Source organism: Seriola dumerili, unplaced genomic scaffold (assembly GCF_002260705.1).
Source record: "Seriola dumerili isolate Sdu_G_001 unplaced genomic scaffold, Sdu_1.0 BDQW01000036.1, whole genome shotgun sequence".
In the NCBI taxonomy this organism is placed as follows: Eukaryota; Metazoa; Chordata; class Actinopteri; order Carangiformes; family Carangidae; genus Seriola; species Seriola dumerili.
This window is the reverse complement of record NW_019174291.1, coordinates 2,389,846-2,411,579: the sequence shown is the minus strand read 5'-3', so window position 1 is coordinate 2,411,579 and position 21,734 is coordinate 2,389,846. Positions and strand designations below refer to the sequence as shown.

Genomic DNA, 21,734 nt, shown 5'->3' with positions numbered 1-21,734 from the left:
CAATACAAAAATAATAATCACTCCAATAAGGGAGGAAAAAAGACTACATATAAAAAACAGAAAATCACTCTAGAATCAGAGGAAAAAGGAACCAAAAATAGAAACAACAAAAACTCTCCTATAACTGGAGGTACTATGATATAAAAGGTAAGTAAATAAAAATCACTCCTCACGGAGGAAACAAAAGGCTATGCAAACATAAACTAGGAAGATCTACTAAGATATAAAACTTACAACAAAAAATCTCTCACTTGGAGGAAACCGACAAGAACTGTGGCAATGACTGTGATCCAAAACTGTGAAGACGGCTGGGGTGAACGCACATGAACCAAGACGAACACACTGGCACAAGACAAGGGGAGACACGGACTATTTGAACACATGAGGGTAATGAGGAGCAGGTGAACACAATCGGGAATCAGGGAAGACAATCAGACCGGTGACACATGAGGAAGGGCAAGTGACCTGAAACGAGAGGAGAGTTACTTCTTTCAAAATAAAACAGGAAATGACAAGACAAAAAAAACCCCAAGACAAGACAACCCCACCACGGTGTGACACATGGTTAACATTTTCACCAAAACCTTATCATCTGCTTGAACACTGTTGCTTCGCTAAAGGTTAAAAAGAGGGCGACTGACAGGATCTCCCCATGGTTAAACAGTAACAGCATTAATGAGATCAAGAGAACCTGTTGGGCAGCTGAAATAAAATAGAGTAAAACTAGACTCTCAGTTCACTGTAATATGTATAAAGAAGCCATGACTGTCTATAACAAAGCAGTACACCTGGCAAGAAAAGATTACTTTTGATCTCAGTGAACCCTGTTAAAAAGATGCTGCCATGGGACAATTCACCTGTATTACTTTAACTGAGCTTTGCAGGGCTGTCACTGAGTGTAACTCCTCTACCTCATGTATTGACCCTGTACCAACAGCATTTTTTAAGCGAGTGTTCAACAGTGTTTCAAGTCATGTACTGAACATTTAAGCAATATCACTGAGTATCAGCACAGCTGTGATTTGGCCATAGAGGCCAATAGAGCATAACAATCTCAAGTGTGATTTTGCTTTTATACAACAGTTCTACGAGCGCCATATTAGTTAAATAAGATATTATGGTCTGTTTGTTTAATTCATAATTTATTTGGCAACACCAACACAAATAGTTCTGCAACTGGTACTGGACTGTTGCTAAGCAGCAAATAAACATTTTCCTGACCTGCACAGTGCACACTAGCTTGCTACTTTGTCTACATGTTACCTCAGGTGTGAGCTGAAGTATCCAGGCTTCTTCCCTTCATCCTCTTCTGACGACCACACATCATTTAATTCAAATGTTATTTCTGAAAATATTTTCATCTTTGCAAAGTTTGTTACAATCTAAGATTAGAAAACGATCGTTAATGTAACGCTAATTCGTAGTTAATAGAACTGTGATGCAGAGTGAGTGCAGTGGTTAGAGCTGCTGCTTTACAACTATAGGGTTGTAAGTTCAAAACCTGGCCAAAGGGGCAGCACGGTGGTGCAGTGGTGCAGTGGTTAGCGCTGTCGCCTCACAGCCAGAAGGTTCTGGGTTCGAGTCCCGGCTCGGACGCGGGGTCTTTCTGTGTGGAGTTTGCATGTTCTCCCCTCCTGTGGGTTCTCTCCAGGTACTCCGGCTTCCTCCCACATGCAAATGGGGACTAGGCTAATTGGATACTCCAAACTGACCATAGGTGTGGCTGTGAGAGTGAATGGTTGTCTGTCTCTGTGTGTTTGCCATGCGATGGACAGGCGACCTGTCCAGGGTGTACCCCGCCCGAAAGGATGCTGGGATAGGCTCCAGCCCCCCCGCGACCCTATTAGAGGATAAGCGGTAGAAAATGAATGAATGAAGCAGAGTGATACATGTAGTTAAAAGTCCCAGCGCTGTTATACTCTATATCCCACTCATGAAATGACTCTCATCCAATCAAATTACTTGGTTGGAACTAACTGTTGTATAATATTAATATATCTCTTATATCTACAGCAGCTGTTGTAAACCCTTACTAAAGAAACCCAACTTAGACAGTAATGTTCTGAGCAGCTATAGGCCGATATCCAACCTTCCATTCATTAGTAAAATACTTGAAAAAATAGTTTCAGTGCAGATCAACTCCTTCCTTAAAAGAGTTTCAGTCAGGCTTTAGAACAAACCACAACACTGAAACTGCTCTGACCAAAAATAGTCAGTGACCTCAGATTAAGCTCTGATGAAAATAAGGTCTCAATTCTTGTCCTCTATACCACACCAAGTGGTAGCGTTTCATAGCGTTATATAATTTTTCCACCTTAGAAACAGCTAAAGTACGGCCATTTATAAACCAAAAAGATGCTGGGAGATTGATTCGTGCCTTCATTTCAAGCCGCCTTGATTACTGCAACGCACTTTTTACCGGGCTCCTGAAAAAAAAACACTGACAGACTTCAGCTCATTCAAAACGCTGCAGCTCAGCTGTGAACCAGAACCAAGAGGAGAGAGCACATTAGTTTTAGCTGCTCTGCACGGGCTTCCTGTTACATTTAGAATTGATTTCAAGCTCCTCCTCCTTATATACAAAGGCCTAACTCCCTGGTTAACTATGTACCTACAAGACACAACACTGAGATCATCTGCTGCTGCTTTATTGAAGGTTCCCAGCAACAGCAGTAGGAAAATTGGGGATGCAGCCTTTGTCAAAGCTGTGGAACACACTACCTATAGATATCAGAGCAGCAGCTCACTGAATGTTTTTAAAAGAAAGATAAAAACTTATTTCTCCACTTTAGCCTTTAATTAGCCCTGAAATTTTGCACTTTGAGCCACATTTTTGCACTGCTCAGCACTTCTTTTAAATGTCTGCCTATTTAATGATTTATTATTTTATTCATTATTTAATCTCATTTTACATGAATGTTTTTAATGTTTTCCATTTTAAATCAATGCTTTTAACAATTTTTATGTTCATTTTATTTTTTTTCTTTCATGTAAAGCACTTGGTGCACTTTCTTTGTTTTAAATCACTTTGTGGTACATTTCTTGAATAAAAGATATACAAACAAAATCATTATTATTATTATTATTAGTTTTATTATCTCTAAGGATGAGCCAAGCCACCCTGCGGAGGAACACCATTTCACCATTTCAGTGATCTCTTTCTTTCAGTCACTACCCAGAACTCATGACCATAGGTGAGGGTTGAAACAAATATGGACTGGTAATTTTAGAGCTCCCTCTTCACCATAACTGTCCTGTACAATGTCCACATTACTGCTGGCGCTGCACCGATCCTTCCGTCAATCTTCTGCTCCATCTTACCCTCACTTGTGAACAAAACCCCAAGAAACTTGAACTCCTTCACTTGGGGCATTAACTCACCCCCAACCCATAGGAAGCAGTCCACTGTTTTCCGGCTGAGAACCACAGAATCAGGTGCTGACTGTCATCCCAACTGCTTCATACTCACTGCAAACCATCCCAGTGAGCACTGGAGGTCACATTCTCATGAAGCCAACAAAACCACATCATCCGTGAAAATAAAAATTCTGAGGTGCCCAAACCAGACGCACCCCTCAGCTTGGCTGCGCCTCGAGATCCTGTCCATGAGTATCACCAACAGGATCAGAGACGGGGACAACCATGGTGAGTTTGGAGACGTCCCTCTCTCCAGCAACGCTTTCCAGCTCCTCCAGGAGGATCCCAAGGCGTTCCCAGGCCAGATAGGATATGTAATCCCTCCAGCAAGTTCTGGGTCTACCACAACGCCTCTGCAATGGAGGCCTTGAACACTGCCCACTCAGATTCCATGTCCCCAACCTCCCCCAGGATGCACAAGAAAACAGGGTTTTAATGAGAGCACTGAGACTCCACCAGAACAGTTGTTTTTTATTGACTCATTGGTACTTTGCACTAAATTGTATAAGTCTCACAATTCTTCTTAGTGTTCCTCAAGTGTCAGAAAAACAACAGATGAGCGGTTGGTTTATCTGTTTACTGTGTGCTACATCATTTCCTATGAATAAATCATGTTGGCAATTTGATTCAGGTACAGGAAAGGTAGACTAACAATGCAAACTGTAAAAATGTAAATACATTGCTATTGCTGAAAAAATGCCAACCATTGATAACATCAGAAGATGTAACAAAAACACTCAATTTAAGCCATTTGGCTGCTCATGTGTCCTTCTAATTTAATTCTTCCAATGTCCCCCTCTCAGGTTTAGTGGAGGTGATTCCTTGGTCTGTCTCCAGATTTGTGAATGTATCACGAGGCTGGTTGCCTGAACATGGTCCAGGTGACCTCCATTACTTTGGCCAGATTCCTGCTCTCTGTGACTGTACCTACAGATACATGTACGAATCCAAATACGTGGCCCTGCAGGACATTGACGAGCTCATATTGCCCCAGTCAGTCAACAGGTAGGACTTTATTTATGAGAGTCGACACACATGGAATGAGACAAATGAAATATTTCAATAAAAACACATAGGATAAAATAACACTTTTTTTTATACATATATCAGTGCACATGCAGTTCTGTACATATTGTAGAGAATAGAAAATTTAATAAACACTGACTTGTTAAACATAAGTACTTAAAAGTGTTAAATTTGTTACATTTTGTAAAGTTATAAATAGCTAATGAAAGGACAGTTTTAGTCATTTCAAATGTTTCAAATAGTTTATAGCTTTCTTTTATTTTTTTACTTGTTTGAATGAGAGTGATATAAGTACTTCATATTATGCATACTTATACTTAGTATGTCCTTGTATGCTCATAATTATGTTATAATTACTCATAAATTTTCTATACAAGTTATCTGTACTTCATAGGAGGGGCTACAGGTATTTACAAATCCAGAACTTTAATCATATCTTCTATATCTATATATACTTTCAACTCAGTGTGTTATGGGGCGATATGAAGCATTTATTAATTGTTTTTTATATCATTCTGTTACCAGTTGGTTGGAGTTGTTGCCACTGCTGGAGAACAAATATGGAGCTGACCGCTGTTACATGTTTGAAAATAACGTGTTCCCCATCACCGTCACGCAGCCTCCACCCAACTCCCAAACTCCACCCCCACAGAGCTGGCAGAATGTGTCCGGGGTGAACATCCTGGATCACCTGTACCATGAACCCATCACTGAAGCCACTCACTTCAGCAACTTCAAGATCATTGTCAGCCCCCGTGCTGCGTTCACACCGACCGTCCACGGGCTACTGGACTCAGTGAACGGCTGCAAGTGGGTTGACAGGAATATAGCACGGATGTACCACACAAGGTAGACTTTAGGTTGTGTACTTCCTAATCAGATCATGTGTGTGACTGTACTGTTTTTTTGTGGAGATTATGAGACAGTTCCTGCACATTGTTGGTTCAGGTAGTCGAAAGAAAAACACCCAAATTTGCATTTTCCTCATAGAATGAAGAGGTGAGATCAGATTTGATGCATTTTATGAAACGTATCTATAAATCAGGCACCAGGCTGGAGACACACTGTAATTGTTATGTCTCTGCTTTCTGTCTGTGCAGAGCTGCGAAACAACCCAATCTGAAGCCAGACCAGCTCATCTATGATGGCAGACTGCTGAACTACAACACCCACCTCACACCAGCTGTCAATACTGTGCTCAGAGAGAGTGGACTTCTACCAGAGGGCAGCATACAGTAGCCTCAGTTTGTGTGTGTGCGCGCGCGTGTGTGTGTGTGTGTGTGTGTGTGTGTGTGTGTGTGTGTGTGTGTGTGTGTGTGTGTGTGTGTGTTGACACTGTCTAAAGAAAGAAGCTAAAGAAAGCCTTGTCTATTCAACTAATGGAGAGGATTGATTCCACAGAGCTTTATATTTGAATCATTTATTGGATGTACATGGATCAAAGTGAAAGTGAGTGAGTGAGGATTCACACATTGAGGCTGACAACATGTTGCTTGTTGACTCCCACTTTATTTTTGTAGTAACACATTGGCTCAGAAAGTCCAATTCACTTCATCTTTAGAGGGACATTTTACAGGAAGATTACAGGAAATTTGCTTTTTTTAATACTGTTCAATACTTTTCTTGGGTGAATGATTGAATAGTGATTCATTCTAATTAGACTGATTCAAGGAGAAGGTCTTCAAATGTGTTGTCTATCTCTTGCAAATATACCACCTCAGTTTCAGAGTCAAATTAACTTTCAAATTACACAAATTTATCAAGTATATGAATTAAATCTGATGTACAATCTATATGTCAGGGTAATATGTTTACAAAGAGGGAAATATAAAGATGCACTTGAAACTACTGCTGATTTTTTTTTAAATATTTTAATTGAATTTTGTATTGTAAGTTATTGTGGAGCATCATTGTCTGAAGCAAATCCTTGTATGATAGATACTGGTTTTGGAGCTGAAGACAGTTGTATTTCACACAGTCTGTGTTTAATTAAAGAATTTTGATTTGCACTTTAAACAGGACCCTTGTCATGAATACAGGAGACATCACCCTCATGTAGTTCTTCTTTGCGTTCACTAGAGCGCAGTAAACACTCATGATTCACCAAAAAATTACTGTCAACAGCCATTTCCCCGAGTATCAAGACAGAAACAAGACCAAGCAGCACTTGTAGTGACACCTTTCTAAATAAGACTTCTTTACTCCTCTCTGTGCATTACTATGTATGCAAACGGTTAAACATATACAGGGTGGCATTTGTTAAAGATCTATATTACATGGTGCAAGGATTCAGAATAGTCACTGTTTGATTCTGCATACATGATGGGGATTAAACCAAAATGACTGAGCTGAGATCCACATGATGAAGAGATGTGTTTTTGTCAGAAATTGCAGGAAATCTAAGTTGGAAAATGTTCAGTATCACAGGATCTTTCAGATCAGATTGAAGAATTAAAAAATGTATCTGCTCTGGTCAGAGCTCTGGATTTTAATAAGGAGAGGTGAATGGTTTTGTCAAAAAACTTGTGAAGAAGAAACATCTGTTTTAAGGTAAGAAGGTAAGACATTGTTACTATGTGTGTATGACTCTTTGTTAAATAATACAGAAGTTTATCAGGGTCTGTTGCCACTGTGTGACTGGGTAACAGATATGTAGATAGGTAGATGTGCAGACTGATTACTGAGAATGGAAAATACACCACTTTTACACTGATAATACCAGGTAAAATAAAATACAATGGATCAATAAAACTTATGAATTCCTGCACTGACACATTTTATTATGGCTGGAGACATGTTAGCTGGGTACAGCCCACAGATATCTAGTGTGGCCTGTAGTGCAGGAGGATTTGTTAAAAGTACCAGAGCCATATATAAATATATCTCTAAAATCAATATCTCTAATATTTTCCACCAAGTTGTCTTATTCCTAAATACTGAAAATATCAGTATATATGGTTGACATTGTCAACAATTGGTTTTGTGCCTCCCTGATGTGCATGGAGCATGGCTTGGATACTAACATTCAGATAATAACATTAGGAACATTGCTAAAAATAAAAGTAAAAATGATAAGAAGAAGTAGAATAAATATCTGTATTTTTTCCATTGAATCCTGTGATCACCAAAGAGCAATTACATAATTATTTCAGGAATATTTGAAAGTGTTAAGAGGAAGTTTTATTATATATATTAATTTATCTTTTATGATAATGTTCTTTTCTGTGACCAATAGATAGCAGAAAACAAAGGTGATTTTACATGGAATTATCGGCTCCACACTTGTAATGAATTATACATGATAAAAAAAAATTAAAGAAAAATTCTGACGTCAATTGCCAAACACGAATTTATTGCAGTGTTGCAGTCGCGCCATGTGACCATGAGAGGGCACTGAACATTTATGCTCACAATAGGGTCAACTATACCAAGACATCCGGTAAAAAAAAAAAAATCTTTCAAAATAAAACAATAAAGAGCGACAGGTGTTTTTTGTTCATTTTTTAATGTTCTGCATGTAAATTAACGTGAATGAAACGTTCACAGAAATAGCATTTATTGCTGGGCTATTAAAATACATTACATATAGTGACTGGTCACCTAATTCTCATAACAAGGATATATATTATTTAGGGTTTTAAAATGAACTTCTTTCATTTTAGGAAGTAAAAAAAAATGACATGATACCTTCAAGCCTCAAAATTAATAAAAAATTAATAAAATTATAAAAATAACTGAGAGGAAAAGCAGCAAATCCTTACATCTGGGAAGCTGGAAACATGAATTTTCTGTCAATCAACTAATCATTAAATGTATAATCTAATCGGCTCCAATTCAATATGATGTTGATCATGTTGTTTAATCTAGAACAAACCATTATATTTTATAAGATCTTTATATGTTTTGTGTGCAAAGAATTAAATTTTTAAAGTAACATGTAACTAAAGCTTTCCAGTAGCCTAATTGTAGTGGCGTAAAAAGTAGAATATTCCCCATAGAAATGTATTGGCGCAGAAGTATAAAGTAACAGAAATGGAAATATTCAATTGTAAAAGTACCTGTAATTTGTAGTATGGTAAATCTTCATAGTTACTTTACCACTGATCTTCCTGTGAGATACAGCTGTTGAAAAACCATACACTGTATATAAAAATAAAAAACACACTTTCCTGCTTGGAGTCAGATGGAGAAATCGGTTTTTATTTTTTAAAACTACAAGTCCCAGTGTCAAACTAAACGTACGTCACCGGAAGTTAGACATTTTGGTATAAAAGCATTTCCGCGTCCATTGACGGTCCTTTCCTGTCTACGGCCTTTTGGAAGATGGCGGTGCAAATCTCCAAGAAGAGGAAGGTTAGCACTGTTTTATCTGCGTTTTACTCACAGAGACAGTGACTTTCTCTAGAAATGGGGTCATGTCGGTTAGAATACAAGCGTTTCGTGTTGGCTCCGGAGTTAGTCGAGCTTGTGCACCTCTCGTCCGGAGAGGATTAATCCAGATGCTGCCGGCGCAAAGACCTCCTCATTTGGCTCGCTAACATGGCTCTGTCCACAGCGGCCAGGGCATGAGTTGTAACCCCGGGACCCACAGACATGAGGCCCGGTTAAGACTCTCAGGCGGGTTGTGTACAAGGCAGAATTTACAGACTTTAAACTTTGTAAAATATCACTGCTTGTCTCTTTAAGTGGCTTCACTTCTCCTAATGTGGGTTAGCTGGCGAGCTAGCTTCACAGTCTAAATGAACGGAGACTGAGAAAACTCTACGTAACCTGGGTAAACCGGCAGATATTAGGGCGTTCATTTAATAAACAATCATCAGTAGTGTTTGAATAAAACATGTAAAAGCTGCAAAGGACAATGTAGTGTATTTTAAATGGATATAGGCTGACAGCAGAGTCGATTTTGGGTTTATTGGCGTTCAAAGCACTTTAATTAGACCTTACATGCAGTTCCTGTGTTTTAGGTAAATTAAATTTACTAAACATCCTTGGAACTGGGTACTTCGATCAGTGGTGTTGCATGAGTAGGTTAATAAAAAGTTTGAGTGCACTAACACTTTAATGTGTATTTGTATGTGCCTATACAGAATATCGAAGAAAAATACATTACTCCTGTCATTTTGACTTGTATTTAGTGTCTGTGAAGCATCTCTAGAGTTTGTCATTACAGTCTACAACAGTTTAAGAAGAACATGAGCTGTTCTCCAGGCTTTAACATTACAGCTTTCTACAACTCATTCACAATTTCCCATGAGTCTCATGGTTTTCTTCTAGGTGCCAGTCAGTTGTTTCATTCTGAATCTGACCCTGTTCTCTATCCTCAGTTCGTCTCAGACGGTATCTTCAAGGCCGAGCTGAACGAGTTCCTGACTCGCGAGCTTGCCGAGGATGGCTACTCCGGTGTGGAGGTGCGTGTGACTCCAACCAGGACTGAGATCATCATCCTGGCTACAAGGTCAGTGTCCACACTTTATTAAAGTTGTTATATACAAGTTGTTTGCACTAGCAGAGATGATGCAAGCTGCATGTACTAATGATTTCATGTTCTAATGATGGAAAATTCAGTAACATAAATTCTAACTTGTGTTGCATTTTTGTCAGGCATTTACTTTAGCAGATGACGAGCACATCTGTAAAGATGTTAATATTTTAGGATTATTGTGTATATATTAGGGTCTGGCCTGTAGGTAGCTTTCACATTAATATCCTAGTTGCAGTTATGATTGGGAAGCTGATTTCCATCTGAAAGCTCTGATAGCTCCAACTTTGCAGTAAATAATAAGAGTTCCTGAAAACAAAACAAATAGGAAAACCTCACTTCAGTCAAAGGCTGTAATTAAATTTAAAATAACCCAAATTTAATAAATGTGGCTCTATAACCTCTGCACAGTATTTAGGCCCCTCAACCCCCCCTGATGTGAATGTGACATTAGGACAAAACTGAACCATGAGTATGACAGAACTATACATGGGATGCTGTTGACAGCTAGAATACAGTATAACCCTAAATGTCTGGAATTGTCTTTAGGACCCAGAATGTTCTGGGAGAGAAGGGTCGTCGGATCAGAGAGCTGACCGCTGTGGTCCAGAAGAGGTTTGGTTTCCCCGAGGGCAGCGTGGAGGTAAGATGAATATATTCATGAAGAGAAAAGAATTACAGTATTTTGGTAACAGCAGGATTTAATAGAATATTAACTACTTACTATACTACTAATTTTCAGTTTTTTTTTTTTTTTTAGTTTAGCCATTCAACATTTGACCAATGTTAATAGAGGTAACACCATGCCTAACACTTGACTACAATGAACAGTCTATTACTGGACTGAAATATTGAAAACAACTTATGTTAAGATGAATGCAGGTGCAAAGGCTCCTGAATCTTGATTGTCCTCCCTTCAGTGATGATACGATGACGAGACAGAACAGGACTCAATCTGTGTCTGCTGGTTACTGGTTCGGGTCCACGTTCTGTGGTTCTGCTCCAGTTCCTCAGATCAGGGAGTCTTTCTAAGTGAAGACACAGAGGCATTTGTCTGAGAAGGGTCAAAGCATCAGGAGTGTACTGCACTGCATTTCCTAAAACAGAGTCAACATTCCTGACAGTAGTAGTGATAGTTCCTGTCAACTGCATATTCTTTCTCAGAGCAGGATGTATGTGAACTCAAGGAAAAAGTAAATGTATCAGCAATAGTGGCTCTCTAACTTACTAATGAGTTTAGGAGCCATTTCATAGTTCAGCATTGGCAGCATTCATCATGTTTGACTGAACTGTCTCCCCTCTCTGTTAGCTGTATGCTGAGAAAGTTGCCACTCGTGGTCTGTGTGCCATCGCTCAGGCAGAGTCTCTGCGCTACAAGCTGCTGGGAGGCCTGGCTGTTCGTAGGTAAGCAGTGTTATAAAAGAACAAGGCATAGGTTTAAGTTTTAAAGCCCACACACACACACACACACACACACACACACACACACATAGTAGTAGTAGTAGTAGCTACACCGTAGCTGACTTTCGCTAAAAATGCAAATCCATGTCTGGGCTTAAGGCAGATATGGAGACAGCAAGGACTGATTGGTCCACTTCCCTGGCTGTGTTTTCTTCTACAGCTTTCTGATGAAAGTATGTATATCAAAAGCAAGTATGACTTGTGATTTAATGATCTGGTCAGATGATCAGAAATTCACAACAGACGCTGGCCTCTGTCTCAAGGAGCCTAGTTTTTACTCTCAGGTTGATGTTTGTCCAGTGTCTGAATTTCTGAATTTTAGTCCCTTCAGTGATGAGACGATGACGAGTCGGAACAGAACTCAGTCTGGTTCTGGTGGTTGACTGGTTCAGGTTCACGTTCTGTGGTTCTGGGCCAGTTCCTCAGAGCAGGGAGTTCTTCTTAGTTGAAGACATCGAGGCATTTGTCTGAGAAGGGTTGAACAGTACAAACGCATAGTTTTAGCTGCAAGGTGGTTCTGCTTGCAATAAGTAAAGCACTTCATTAAGCTAAATTTAATAAACCTAAATTTTAAAAAATTAAAACTTGCTTTCATAGTATTCAGTTTACGTTTTGTCATGACATAATTATGCATGTATACATACTTGGAATCCACTGCAACACTGCTGTTAATTCCATATATTAAGTTTAAACCCACCTTGAACTTTGATCTTCCGTCAGTGTAATAAATCTTCTCAACACACACTTGTCCATTTTCTCTGATAGAACAGGTAAACGTTCACTGTAGTTTTTGTGAAATGCTGTATGTTGACACTGTTCTTACCCCTCCACTCTTTCAGGGCATGCTACGGTGTTCTGAGGTTCATCATGGAGAGCGGTGCCAAGGGCTGCGAGGTTGTTGTGTCTGGCAAGCTGAGGGGTCAGAGGGCTAAGTCCATGAAGTTTGTGGACGGCCTGATGATCCACAGCGGAGACCCCGTCAACTATTACGTCGACACAGCTGTCCGCCACGTCCTGCTAAGGCAGGGTGAGTATACCTGGACCAGGGACACAGCAGCAACAAGAAATAACACCTGTTTACTTTGGTGTTGGACATTTGGAGTTACGAGGATGATGTTTTATTGTGGCTCTATTTCAAAGCCTTGCTTTTCTTGGTGTTAATACATGTCATTGGACGTGCTTGTTGGTCATCCTCAGGTGTGCTGGGCATCAAGGTGAAGATCATGCTGCCCTGGGACCCCAGCGGTAAGATTGGACCCAAGAAGCCCCTGCCCGACCACGTCAGCATTGTGGAGCCCAAGGAGGAGACCCTGCCCACCACACCCATGTCTGAGCAGAAGGGGGCCAAGCCAGAGGTGCCCGTCATGCCCCAGGGAGCACCTGTCCCCACAGCATAAAAGGGTAAGAGGCAGCAGAGTCCCATCACCAGCAGGCTGGCTTTATGTGAAGAGGCAGTTACACAAGGACTTTGTCATTTAATTTGTTGTTAACACTGAAGCAGTGTTTTGGTACTGAAATCGAATCCTAATAATTGTTCAGTTAGGATAACAACATTAGTCATTGTCATGGTAACATATTGGCTTAATATGAGATGATGTTTGTGATCTTAAAATGCTCCTAAAACAAATTGAAGCACCAGAGCTGCTTCTGAACAGTTCATTGGCACAGAAGCATTGGCTGAAGCTGAACTGTTTTTGATGATGGTAGTGAACTGGATGTCAATTTACTAAATACTGTAGGCCAGGATAGTGACGTAGGCAGGGCTGGTTAGGTTAACAAATTATTGTGTATCTGTTCACATAATTCGTGGATACGCGTACTGTATTAGTGCAAATGCAGGTCTTAAATAGTTTTAGTCCCTTCAGTGATGAGACGATGACGAGTCGGAACAGAACTCAGTCTGGTTCTGGTGGTTACTGGCTCAGATCCACGTTCTGTGGTTCTGGGCCAGTTCCTCAGAGCAGGGAGTTCTTCTTAGTTGAAGACATCGAGGCATTTGTCTGAGAAGGGTTGAACAGTAAAAACACATTGTTTTAGCTGCTTAAAGAAACTCTGAGGAAAAGTGAATGAAGAGAGTCAGTGTGTGAAGATCTGTCAATAACATGCAAATGCTCTAATCACAACAAAGTGTTTATACTAGCAATAAGTAAAGTGCTATAGATCAAGATAAATTGACCCTTAAAATCCACACCTGTTTTCACAGGATTTACATGAGTTTTGTTCTTCAAATCTAGTATAATTGCTGAGAAGCAACACCTCGGCTGTCAAATCAGTTCTAGCCAGAAATTAAGCAGAAAATGAACCTACATGAACCTGCTGTGATGACATGTTAATCAGTCACACCTCAACTTTGGCTAAAACAAAGGAAAGAAAGAAAACAAAGGTTTTATCCAAGTGCTTGAAGCTTGTTTTTAATTCTGATTTTATTTTTTATTTTTTTTACAGGTTTTCAACTGTTCCACCACATGGAAGCAAGACCCGGTGTTTTTTGTGTACAAAAACAATAAAATCTGGAAAATACACTTTAACATGTTGTGGTCACTTTGTTACACATTGTGTCGAGTCTTGAAAACCCAGGAAAAGTTAAACTAGTCTGATAGTCCACTAAATGTGAAGCAAATTTTTCAGTACTGCGACAGAGCACTAACGTGACAGTCCCCTCAAAGCTCAAAGGTGGTTTTCCACAGGACAATCAAAGTTGTCTCATACCTGAACAACACTGGTCACTGCACAGTTTTTACCAAAAAATAGAATAGAAATACCGTATAAAGATGCTACATAAAAAGTCAGCCAATGAGATGTTTTACTGTACTTTGTCTCTTGGCTTCATGTAGCTTTTTACTGTTGAACCTAATGAGGGAGAATATTCTTCCTACTGTAGAGTTCATCAGCTTTTTTGGTGGACATTTTTTTTTTTTCTAACTGGTCAGCTTTTGGGGTAAGAACTGTTTCTCAATCATGGTATTCATTCATCAAAAGACTTGTTGATAAAGAGATGCATTGATCTATAAAGACTTTCAATATGCAAGGCATCATCAATTTGAGCATTTGTTTCATCTCTGCATCATTATTGTATGACTTTCCTGTGTAAGTCACATTTTTTATGTTGATCAAACTCTAGCATCTTTTAAAACCACAGTTAGAAACTTCTTATATAAATTACACATCTATGAAAGTTCTTTGTGAGTAAAAGACAATAAAGAATACCTCATAAAAATATTCACAGAAAGTTGCAAAGTCAAGATTTAGACTTGGGCTCATCTCATCTGTGATGAATGTGAGCTTAAATATCAGTGCTTCTCCAAAAATAAGTCTTCATTTGTGTGAACGGGAATGTAGCCATGGATGGAGTTGCACAATGGGCTGCACCAGCTGGTTTGTATTTGTTCACATTTTGGAAAATTAAGTTCATGTCATTTTTGTTCTGTACCAGTGGATGTACTCACAACTATAAGTGAATGAATTTGATATTGAAGAAATCTTGAAACCCTCCTGATTTACAAGCTTTTACAATTAAAAGAAGTGATCAAAACATCAAGATAAAATCAAACGCACAGGGTACAACATGAAACCGTGGGTGCTGTGAGTAAATAAAGAATGATCAGTGTGTACAGGTGTGTTTCAGGTGGGTTTGTGTAGCCTTCACGTTGTCTGGTACAATTGTTCAAGTAAACTAGCATGTGATTCTGAAAGTGGTCAAAGATTTTTTTTTTTTTTTTTTTACAACTGAGTGACTCATCTTCTCAGCACTAAAGCATCAGGTCCGGGTTAGGCCACGCCCCCTGGCCTCTGCCTGTTGAGCAGTGTAAAAAGCGCCGAGCTCCCACCTGGCCAAGCTGAAGTCAAGATGAGTCTGCCGGACTACAAATCAGCCGACAAACAGTCTGCACCCGCAGTCCCGGTAAGACAAACATCGTTTTAACGTCGTATTTTTCACATGGAGCAGTGAGAGCTAATAACTAACCTTGTACCTGTACGGGGACTGAACAGGTGGACAGGTGGCTAACCAGCACTGAGGACAAGAATCTTTAACGTGTTCCTGTATAACCAGTTATACACTGCAGATATTTTCACAGTCTTTCCTATTTTGGCAACTTAAAGGTCTTAGTTTGTTTCAGGAGTTAGAAATCCAACCTCGAGGAAACTCCCGAGTGAATCTGATGAGACAGAAGTAAGGAGTTGTCCCTTGAACTAGACACTGGGGTGGACATAAATGAAGTACGTTTACTTGAGTACTGTACTCAAGTATATTTATTTGAGTATCTGTACTTGAGTATTATTTCTTTTGGAAACTTCTGACCTTTACTCCACTGCACTTCAAGACAAATATGACTCCACTACATTTCTATGAAGTACTCTTACTTTGAAGCAGCTTTTAGTCAGTGAATGAATTTTATTTTATTTTGAAAATGTGATAGACCACAAAGAGGCAGAAGATTCTTCACCAGAGACCATGGTCTGATCTGAAGTCCATGTTAGAAGTTTTACAAATAAAGATTCCTTTAGTTTGACATGTTTGCTGTGTTTACCACGACCAAACTCCACCACTTTCTACAAAAACTAGTCGTCCAACTTGTGAAAACATGCTGTTGATGTAACGTTTGTTGATTTCCAGATAAACTTTTAAACCGGCAGCTTGTAGTAGATGCCATTTTCATGCTGTGGTTGGTCAAATGACTCATGGCCATTTCTATAGGCTTTGTAGCATATTCAAGCTTATTTTTTCTACAGGTGAAGAATGTATGTAAAGTCAAATACTCCAGTACTTTAACTCAAGTAAACATTTGACTGAACAACTCTCACTTGTATTGGAGTCATATTTGACCAGGAGGGTTTGGTTTAGTCTTTATTGTATTTCACAAACTTATTGTATTTTTCTTTATGTAAAAAATCACAGCTGTAGTGATGCAGTTTAGCAAAAAATTGTGTATTTTGTAATTAGATTAAATCTGGTACACTTCTAGCCAAAGGCATTCCATTGAGCCATTCTAAATTTAATCAGAATGGCTGATATATTTATTATAATATAATCAATATATTGCCCAGCCATTTTTCAAAATGGCTGCCAGTGACAACTGTTTTAAAATAATTTTTCCCTTCAGCGTTAGATGATATTGAAACTTGAAGATGGCCATGACTAGTATGAAAATTGTAATTATAATAAAGTTGTGAAAACTACTCTGATATGGATGATCTCAGTGTCAGATCACACATTTTTTTATTAGGGCTGCACAATTAATCTAAATATAATTGAAATCACGATATGGCCAAGTGCAGTATCCAAATCACAGGAGCTTACATTTCTTTGATAAAGGTAAGATGTGTCACATTGTTGAGCATTGTTAGCACCATAAGCGTTGCAGTGCTACAGAGATGCCCCGGCCTACAATCATATTCTCCAGATGTGAAGGAACATGTTTGTTTGGTACAAGACCAACAAATATCACAACATCATCATTTTTAATTTTCTTTCAGTGAAAATGAAATGCAAAAACAACCATTTCAACTGAAATCACAAATGCAATATCTGCCAAAATAATGGCAATATGATTTTTCTTTTTTCCATGTCGTGCAGCTCCAGTTTCAATGATGCAGAATTTGACTGAGGAACTTTGACAACTTCCCAAACAAGGTCTATGGTGGGAAAGTCTATTCAGCACTCCACAGTGACAGAGGGCTTGTGCAGTCCAACGCAGCTTCTTTGCACATGCACTGCCTAATACAACCATTCTTACATTTGCTGGAGACAGGTTCATAGCTGGACTGGCCTGTATCTGGTAGACATGTCCAGAAGGGTTCATAATACCCCACACGTCTTCCCTGGTACACTGCTCTCTTAACATGCTCGTCTAAGGGCCTTTGTTGGAGGGATTGACAGGATGTTGTGCCACACAAATAACTTTCCTCTTGTCTTCTGTGCATGTGCTAGTTCACTCACAGGATAATAAACCTCTCGATCTTGACCATGACATCCTGCAGTCATCTGGAGCACAAGAGAATTTCAACAGGGCGTATGTGAGCTCTGAGAGAAGAGCCCACACGGTCTTTCTCTTGTGGCTGACAAAGATTGATACAGCTACAGCTGCAATTTCATGGGCTTGCTAGGTGTCGAATACTGTGACAAATATGACTCTGACTCATGAATGATTTAATCGTGTAAACCTGCCTCTAACTGGGTGTTCCAGGAGTGACACACTTCTGTGATTTTCTGACAAGCAGAGGTATGTCGTCTTATCAACCTAAGCAAATTAATGTGCAGGTGACTCATGCTGCCACCCTTCTTGCAGCTAGTCAGTGCAGTGTGTGTGTGTGTGTGTGTGTGTGTGTGTGTGTGTGTGTGTGTGTGAGTTATGTTTTGTGTAGTTTTCTCACTCACTCTAAGCATCTGAACTAAATTCAAACTCTTCATTTCAGAATGATATAAAACAGACATATAAGCATGTTTGAAACTGTAGCCTTTTGATATTTCCACTAATTTCTCCTTTCTGTCAGTCACCACTTTGAATCATTTGTTGAGGACGACTTTGGCAGCGTTATAATTGAACACTGTGACCAGTTATTAGCAGGCACGTGCAGGGCTGAGTTTTATTTATACATTCTTCATATTAATTAAATTCAGTAATTTATCTAGGGCTGCACAATTAATCAACATCTAATCGAAATCACGATATGGCCAAGTGCAGTATCCAAATCACAGGAGCTTACATTTCTTTGATAAAGGTAAGATGTGTCACATTGTTGAGCATTGTTAGCACCATAAGCGTTGCAGTGCTACAGAGATGCCCCGGCCTACAATCATATTCTCCAGATGTGAAGGAACATGTTTGTTTGGTACAAGACCAACAAATATCACAACATCATCATTTTTAATGTTTTTTTTGTGAAAATGAAATGAAAAAATTACTATTCCAAGTGAAATCGCAATATCTGCCAAAATAATATAATATGATTTGTTTTATTTTTTTTATTTTTGCATATTGAGCAGCTCTAAATTTATCTAATATATCTGATATAGTCCATCTGTTACTAAGAATAGCAATATATCAATCAATAGCTTTTTTTTTCTTTCTTTTTTTTCATTCCTCATTTCACATGAGCAAACATGTTTCGTAAGGATCCATTTACATTACAGATACAGTATGTGCTGAGCAGGACATTGGTTGAAACATAAACTTGCTCTCTGGTGAACAAACTATGTAACATCGACCCTGTTTTTAATCTAGCTTCAACATAACTTTCCCTTTTCATACCTGATGATCGTTTGAGTATTTTTTAAGCAACAATGTCAACAAATATCAGGTCCAGGGTTCTCAAATATAGATATTTGCTGTTTTCTTAGTCTTCTGTCATATTAAATTAAATATCTTTTTTTTTTTTTTTTTTTTTTGGACTGTTGGTCAAACAAAACAAGACATCTGAAGACATCAATTTTATGCTTTGGAAAATAATGCTGGGCGCTTGTTTTTACTGTAACCTCAGGGTCTGCACCTGCTCAGGGTCTCCAGCTACTTGAACTAGCATTGCCACCCCTGCACACAAGACAATCTCCAGATCTCTTCATCTTCACTTCATCGTCGCTCTTCTTCTCTTACCCCAACCGAGGTCGCGAGAAAACCTGGGCATCATGTTTGATGACCGGCTCTCCTTCTCTGACCATGTCTCACCCGTCCCCCTGTCGTGCCGCTTTGCTCAATACAACATAAGAAAAATCACCTGGCCTTACCTGACTCAGTACACCACTCAGCTCCGGGTCCAGACCGTGGCCTCTCGCCTCAACTACTGCAATGCTCTTCGGTGTGAAACCCTTCCAGATGGCCCAGAATGCAGCAGCTCTTAGTACTTACACCATGTTTCTATTAGATTTATTTCATGTGCAACTACAAGTGAAATCTGTATGGTCAGGTCTGGTCATTTCTTCTACAGGACATGTTAAATCTATTTGTTGTTAAAACTATGGAACAACATTTTAACAGTCTCCAGAGCAGCAGAGCTCAAGCTCCGTCCAGGCAGGCAGCGACAGGGAGAAAACACTTCTCTAAATGGAATGAATCTTCTTTTCTCTCAGCACTCTCCTGTTGTGCAGTTAAATGTTGGCGGACACCTGTTCAGCACCGCTCTGAGCACACTGAGGAAACACCCCGACTCCCAGCTGGCTGAGCTGTTCAGCGGACAGCCCAAACTGCGCACTGACGCACAGGGACGCTACTTCATCGACCGCGACGGTTCACACTTTGGAGCTGTCCTCCAGTTCCTGAGGTCAGACCAGCTGCCCGCAGACAACATCCAGCAGGTTTGAGTCCCGAAATCTCTTTCTTTAATAACAGCGTTATCACAATGTACTGTTTGAAGCAATGTGTGTGTGTGTGTGTGTGTGTGTGTGTGTGTGTGTGTGTGTGTGTGTGTGTGTGTGTGTGTGTGTGTGTGTGTGTGTGTGTGTGTTTCTGCAGGTTTACAGGGAGGCAGTGCACTTCAACATCAAACCACTCATCAAACGTTTGGAGGAAACTCCTCAGCTGTTTGGGGAGCTGGTGGGAAGACAGCAGTTCCTCTCCAGAGTCCCCCACTACAAAGAAAACATCGAGGTCAGCCACACCCACAGATGTAGTGACTAGTACTCACCATAAATCACATTTTCATCGTCATCGCGACCTGAACATGTGCGATAAACACGTCACAAAAGACTGAGAGAAATGTGACGGATTAGAAAAAAAAAATCTTTTCATTATAAGAAATACCAAATTGACAGAAAAAACGTTAGCATCAAAGACAAACTGTTACCATAATATAACCATATGACATGGGCTGGAGCCTCTCAGTCTTTTGCGATGTGTTTATTGCAAAACTTTTGTGTTTTTCATTGGTAAATAACAGTGATTGAGCAACAGAAAGAAAACTTTTATATGCAAAAAGTTCCTGAAGCAGTTCACGTGAAATCAGACTCCAGCTGTCTCTGGACTCAGCTGTTGATTCAACTCTGCACTCTGTCTATAGATAGATAGATAGGATGGATGACTTTATTAATCCCCAGAGGGAGATTAAATTGTCATAGCAGCTAAATTAAAATACAGTAACATACAAAGACAAAAGATGGGGGGGGGGGGTTGATGTTTCCTGCGATGCAGAAATGTTTGTCTGTCTGACCGCAGTAATCGCGCTATTCCTCTAGGTCCTGATTCGTATCGCCAGAGCCGAGGCCATCGCCGCCCGCCACTCCACCATCATGATCTGCGTACTGCGGACAGAGGAGGATTTGGGTTTCTATGACAACGCCGTCAACAGCTTGGAGGCAGATAAGGAGTCGGTGGTGACGTTCGGGCCCTGGAAGGCCGTCCCCTCTGTTCAAGACTTGCTGGACTGTGTAAAGACGGACATCGAGAGTAAGGGCTACAAGGTGAACATCCAGCCTCACGTCATTGAGAAGAGCTTCCTGTCCAGGAGCTACAACTTCTTCTACAAACTGGTGTTCACCTGGTGGTGATGAGAAGGCTGCTCTTCTGTTTTTATTCAGAACACTAGTGGAAGATTTGCAAACTGTTTCTGAAAATAACAGGCCGCATCAAGATCAGGCTGCTACAGTTTTTCCAAAATATTTTGAAGTGATGCTGCGTATTTATCCAGCTATTGAAAAAAAGGGGGTCTTGATTTTGAACACCAGCCTTTTTAGACACAAGGGGTCAGTACAGCATCTGTATATAATGAATTTCAAAGATACTGTGGTTTACAGATGTGTTTATATATCCACAATTTCTTACCAACCAACGCACATGTCTTACAATTAATTTTAGGTGCTTATAGATATAAGTGTTGTTTCATAGACTGTGTAATGTCAGTGAAATCATGTTTTACTGTTGCTAAACTTAAATAAATAATAAACTACACGGTTATATCATTTTTTCACTCACAAGGTTTAGAAGCCGGTTGTTTAATCAGGTACCTTTTGTGAACTTGATTAGCTACACATGACTGGACGTATTGATATGAACACTAATAAACAAATAAAACATGAATAAAAAGAATAAATGCAAACAGTAATAACCAATAGACTTTAACACAAGTAACAAATTCCACATGTTTGAAAAGGAGCTGGAAGATGTTGATACGAATAATTTCCTGCCCCCTCTCTACTGATCAGTAAACCTGATTGAATATAATCTGAAATGATTTATCTGGTGATCAAAAACAGCAAATACAGTAATAGCAGCGTCCACCACAAGTGTCACAGTCATGAGAAAAAGCAACGCCCCCTCCTCCTCCTTGTTCCTCTTAAAAACAATAGTTTGTACCTGTTTTTGAACTGATTTATATTCATGCCTTCCCTCCAGTTCTTCATCTCATTCCTTCCACAGATTCA

At 39.6% G+C, this 21,734-nt stretch overlaps 3 protein-coding genes across 4 annotated transcripts in view; all 3 read left to right on the top strand.

Annotated features, from left to right (window-relative positions):
- LOC111216770 overlaps positions 1 to 6,446 on the top strand; it is a 16,143-nt gene extending 9,697 nt beyond the window's left edge. For both annotated transcript variants that reach the window (XM_022738387.1, XM_022738386.1), the window contains exons 6-8: positions 4,221 to 4,422; positions 4,969 to 5,292; positions 5,544 to 6,446. In XM_022738387.1, coding sequence (XP_022594108.1) covers positions 4,221 to 4,422; positions 4,969 to 5,292; positions 5,544 to 5,682 — 665 coding nt within the window. In that variant the 3' untranslated portion in view covers positions 5,683 to 6,446. The remainder of the gene's footprint in view (positions 1 to 4,220; positions 4,423 to 4,968; positions 5,293 to 5,543) is intronic.
- Positions 6,447 to 8,730: 2,284 nt separating this feature from the next.
- On the top strand, positions 8,731 to 13,911 carry rps3 (ribosomal protein S3). The gene is made up of 7 exons (XM_022738518.1): positions 8,731 to 8,796; positions 9,768 to 9,898; positions 10,472 to 10,565; positions 11,232 to 11,326; positions 12,223 to 12,410; positions 12,581 to 12,784; positions 13,829 to 13,911. The coding sequence occupies exons 1-6, from the start codon at positions 8,767 to 8,769 to the stop codon at positions 12,778 to 12,780; spliced, it is 738 nt and encodes a 245-aa protein (XP_022594239.1). The 5' UTR covers positions 8,731 to 8,766; the 3' UTR covers positions 12,781 to 12,784; positions 13,829 to 13,911.
- Positions 13,912 to 15,198: 1,287 nt separating this feature from the next.
- Positions 15,199 to 21,261, top strand: kctd14 (potassium channel tetramerization domain containing 14). Its single transcript, XM_022738630.1, has 4 exons — positions 15,199 to 15,284; positions 19,449 to 19,673; positions 19,831 to 19,965; positions 20,550 to 21,261. The coding sequence occupies exons 1-4, from the start codon at positions 15,231 to 15,233 to the stop codon at positions 20,859 to 20,861; spliced, it is 726 nt and encodes a 241-aa protein (XP_022594351.1). The 5' UTR covers positions 15,199 to 15,230; the 3' UTR covers positions 20,862 to 21,261.
- Positions 21,262 to 21,734: the final 473 nt, after the last annotated feature.